Below are 4,950 nucleotides of genomic sequence, written 5' to 3' on the forward strand. Positions count from 1 at the left end.
CTCAGACTGGACTCTCGGTTCGACTCAAAGTGGCTCCCTAGGTGAGATATATCCCCCTCCTGCATCGTGATTTTCACAGTTTACAAAAGAAATAGCTTTTTTTGCAATCATTGTCTTTCGTTTATTAGTGACGCTCATTTCAATACTGATTGACCGTCAAGTGTTATACAACGAACGCGAACACCTCGGGTTAATAAAAAAAAAATACACATATATATATATATATATATGGTATATAAAAGGGTATATGTAGGAATACCATTTAAATCGAATATTAAAAGCAGGGAAACAAATTAGCTGCTCAAATGTAAATGCACCAACAAAACTAAGTACTATTCATTTGGCAATAATTTGTATTCGAATCTGCGTTGGCTATACTTAATATACAACCATGACTGTTGACTGAAGGGGAATGTTTTCTTGAGTTTGTGGTGGCCCTGGAGGCCAAGGCGCCTTTAGCATTTTGTTGATATGGGTGAGTCGGCTTTAATGTACCCCACAACTAGGCTTTGACCTCCCAGTTAAAATTGTATTATTGTTATTGAAAGGAGTGATTGTGATGGTGAATCAATCATGTAAAATTGATTAACCCTTAAATACTGTTCAGGCTTAAATATGAACAGATTTTACATTGACAGTAATAAAAATGCACGAAATATGGTATATTTACCACGAAATTTTATAGGTTTTCCTAAAGGAACCCAAAGTACTGAGACAATCTTTTAAAATGTCAATTTTTTTTAGCACAGGTGCTAAAAAAATATGTGTGCACTGAGGCTGTCACCGGTCAAATTTGACCTGTCTCTACTTAAATGGATTTTAGGTTCACCTTTGTGTGAAGTAAATAATAAATAAGTATAAATCAAAGGAAATGGTGGTAGTCTTGAAACTGCTGTTTATGTCATAAATTATTGTATTGTTTGTTTTATGGGACAGTGGTAAATAATCAAAAGGGAGCTTGAAACCGTCCTAAGACCTGTCTGCACTGTATTTGTACCTCATTTGCACACTGTTGGTCTTTGAAATTAAATGAATGACTAAAAGAATGAAAATGAAACATACTAAACACGGAAGAGTGGTGGTCCGAGGCGTGAGATCTGCAGCTGCAAAAACGGAGTCCCTGCAATTATAGCAAAGAATAAAATAACTAAAACCAACAACAACAAAGTATCAATTTAGCCAATGAAGAAAAAAAACTCATAAAGCTCTACCTGAGTTTCAATCACAGAGGTTATATTGACAACATAACCTGTGAAGAATATGTCCAGATGAGTCATGAAAACATACACCTTTTCTCTGAAACATTGGTAAATAATTAAACATGCCTTTGTAAAACTTAATATATTTGCAAAAGATCTGCAGTGTATGCTTATTATTAGGATTTTTTTTAACCTTTGTCAGAAGCAAACTGTGTGTGCATCAAAAATGAAGTGTCGCTGAAAGGGTTAAATTTAACAAGCGTTGATAAGGGTAATTGTGATCCTGCTTATTCATGAGAAGCACATAGATGCCTCCCACTTTTGCTCTACTCCAGCAACCGGTGACAAGGCTACGACCTGGAATGCAAGTTCAACACTTTTAACGTGTCTCCTTCTCACGATGGCCATGACTGTAAGTATTAGCGAACATACTTTTAGGGTGCTTCTGTCAGTTACAACATTGTGCAAGTTTTTGCTTGTCTGCTTCAGCCTGTTTGTCCAGTGCCACCTCCCCTTTCTTTTCACTACAGGAAAGCTTTAAGAAAGCAGCAGACGAGGTGAAGGTGCTAAAAACACATCCTAACTACGAAGAAGTGAATGTGCTCTATGGTTTATACAAGCAGGCCACAGTTGGGGACCTCAGTTCTGGTAAGTGAAAGTGAGTTTAAAAAATAAAAATAAAACAGCGCCTCGGGATATCTGCCGTTTCTGCACATCAACTCCTAAAAGGGTGTGTTCTGAGGACAGAATGAAGCCAGGCAGGTTGGGTGTCTATTGTGAAAATGATGAGAAAGACTGATACGTTTGTATGAAGGTGGTTTATTTTGTCTGTAAGAAATTCTTCAAATATGTGAAAACAATCATCCATCCAGATCTTGATAAAGTATTCTGTGTGACAATGTGTTTAGTGTCATGTATTTGTCATTCGCAGATCGTCCAGGGATATTAGACTTCTTAGGAAGACGAAAATGGGATTCGTGGATGAAAAACAAAGGTACATCTTCTACACTTGAATGAGATGTGTGTAAATGATAAGCAGATTTCCGAGAGTGACTGGTTGTTCTGACTCCGCAGGTCTGTCCAAAGAAGAGGCAATGGAAGCCTATGTTGCATTGGTGGAAAATCTCAAACTAAAATATGGACTCAAAAATCTATAATATAATTAAATAAGCAGAGGTGGGCATTTTACTAAATTTTACCGGTTCGTCATCCGTTAGCAACCTGGGTGTCAGTCCATCATTTGTCTGTCCATCATTTTTTCAAGCTGAACCAACCTGTCATCGTCAGTTGGTCAAATGTGTGGACTGACAGTTGGGCTGTCATGTTTGTGTGTGCAGAAGTATGGACCCCAAAAAATGGCTGAGGCAATTAGATGAATCAAACAGTAAGTAATTTAACTAAGGAAGCACATTTGACGTGGGTAAGAAAAAACAACAAGGATTGCTTAAAACTGAAGTACATCTAATAAGATAATTTGCAAAATGCAGGTAAGACTAACTAAGGTGGACGAAGCAAATGCGGAGCTAGCAGCCGAAAAAGTAAACAAATAAAATAACAAATAACAAATAAAAACTACCAAGCGAAAAATAAAGCGGACAGAAAAAGGAAACCTCAGCCTCTCAGGAACACTTAATTGTAACGGAGATAACGTACACCAGGGTAGCTAAAAACTGAGAAAACAAGAACCTGTAATAACTTACTTGGACAAAACCAGACAAGAGCCGCAAGCTCAAGTCACTCGAAAATCGCAATCAGAAACAATATTCCGGCGATTAACTCCTCTCGGCGGTACTTGACCCAGTTGGAGACAATTACACAGATGGACAAAAACTCACTTCCGGCAGTGCTTAGTCTTGTTTTATTTTATTTTATCTTTTGTTTCCCGTATATTGTCAATTTTCAGCAAAACGGGCGTCCGTCAGTGACGGAATGCCCACCTCTGCAAATAAGTATTTTCTTTACATTGTGATCATCCATTCGAAAAATTATGTAATGCCAAATCTTTGATTTGTATTCTGAAATTGAAGCTTGATTCAAATGTATGGTATCCCTAAAATTTCAACCTGTTAATATAAAAGAGATTACAATTCCGCATTTTTCACATATTTTATATGCTTATATACACCAATCCGACATCGGCGGTTGGGAAGCGCCTGGGTGTCATTATGTGGCGTCTGCTTGGTGTAGTGGTGGTGGTCACCGTCATAAGGTCAGGGACGTTATTGGGGGCCTTTTGTGATGTGTCAACATTTTGAATAAACACTTTAATTAATCATGACGTCACATTTGTGCGTCGTGTGCAAAGACGTCCATGTTCGAGGGCAAGTGGCCGAGGGCACGCGGTCGAGTGAAAATAGTAACTCTGAAAAATAAATAAAATAAATCACTAAGTCCCCATTATGTTCGCAAGTCACAACAACCTGTGCAGTTTACATTTGCCACAATGAACAAACTGGCTTCATTTGACCAGTCTGATTGTGACGACTGCTTCCAGTGTGTCAATGTAATGGACAATTGTACTAATCGTGATCTTTTTCTCAAAACTAAACATAAGGAAACCGATGACTGATAGCGCTTGTAATGGCTAAGTCTTTTTCTTGTGTTTTTTTCCACGTCCGTGCCCTCAAATATGGCAGCTGGAAACTAAACATCGTGGGTAAATTACATCAACGAAAAGGGTCTATTGGTGTCGGGAGTCGCTAACTTTTGTTTTGACCAATTTCGGCAATGGATGAAAACGTCGTACCTGCATGGCTTGTTTTGGAATAAAAGGCGTCTATCATAACATTGATTTTTTTTTTTTTTAATCAAGCCTATTGTCAACCAAGAAAAGTTTTCGTCAGAGCAGCATATCCCGCCACCAAACACACGTGAACTCACAAATACCACAAGAATTCAGTTTGCAAGCAAGGTTATCGGTTCCCATTTCGTACAGAAAGTGAAATGCAAAATAAAGTGCTTAGTGTTGGTGCAAACAAGAACAGAATGATTTTTAAAAATGATATCACAACAGAATAAATCTTTGTGTGGCATTGCAGAGAGTGAGAGAGAGGTATTTTACATATTTGGGATGAATACCATTATTATTACAAAAGCAAGAAATAAACTGTCGTTAACTCTTCATCTTCCTCCAAGAAACATCTAACCACTACACTTTGGAGCAGTTCACAATCAATAAATATTTATCTAATAAAACGAGAAAAACATAAAAATGTGAAAAATAAAATACATCCTCGACAGCACAGATGCTGAAATATTACAACTCAGAAAATCCATCCTCCTTTGTTTCTGATGGCCAGTTATCTGTGTAGTCAGAGAGTGGCTGCGCTCATAGCAATTACTCTAACATACACACGACTGGAAGTTAGGCTGCAAAGAGAATGGCTATGAAATGGGGATAATAGTTTTAATACAATTTTATTTATGTTGTAATTGTAGGTCAGTGCTTCTGTTAGTCTTTGGGCCAGCGGTGAAGCCCTTGCAGGCCCTGACTGCACACTGCTGCCAATATACAAACTGTAAAATTATGTCTGTACAGGACAAAGATAATAATGGTTAGAGAGAGAGAGAGAGAGAGAGAGAGGTATTAATTATGCCTCTGCCATGCAGATTAATAAGGTAACCATTTAGGAGCATATTTCACTAAGATGCGATGTACTTCAGAATACCTCTCTGAGTGTGTCAGTCAAAATTCAGCATCATTGTCTTTGTCAACACACATTTGTTGATGCAGCTCTTCCGTTGGATCCCA

General features: G+C 37.9%; 1 protein-coding gene across 1 annotated transcript; it reads left to right on the forward strand.

Annotated features, from left to right (window-relative positions):
• Positions 1–1,507: 1,507 nt before the first annotated feature.
• Positions 1,508–2,717, forward strand: LOC148340708 (acyl-CoA-binding protein-like). Its single transcript, XM_088290573.1, has 4 exons — positions 1,508–1,611; positions 1,730–1,847; positions 2,131–2,193; positions 2,274–2,717. The coding sequence occupies exons 1-4, from the start codon at positions 1,600–1,602 to the stop codon at positions 2,354–2,356; spliced, it is 276 nt and encodes a 91-aa protein (XP_088146699.1). The 5' UTR covers positions 1,508–1,599; the 3' UTR covers positions 2,357–2,717.
• The last annotated feature ends 2,233 nt before the right edge of the window (positions 2,718–4,950 follow it).

Source organism: Idiotropiscis lumnitzeri, chromosome 3, assembly GCF_059441095.1.
Source record: "Idiotropiscis lumnitzeri isolate Australia: NSW breed Sydney's pygmy pipehorse chromosome 3, RoL_Ilum_1.0, whole genome shotgun sequence".
NCBI classification, from domain to species: Eukaryota; Metazoa; Chordata; class Actinopteri; order Syngnathiformes; family Syngnathidae; genus Idiotropiscis; species Idiotropiscis lumnitzeri.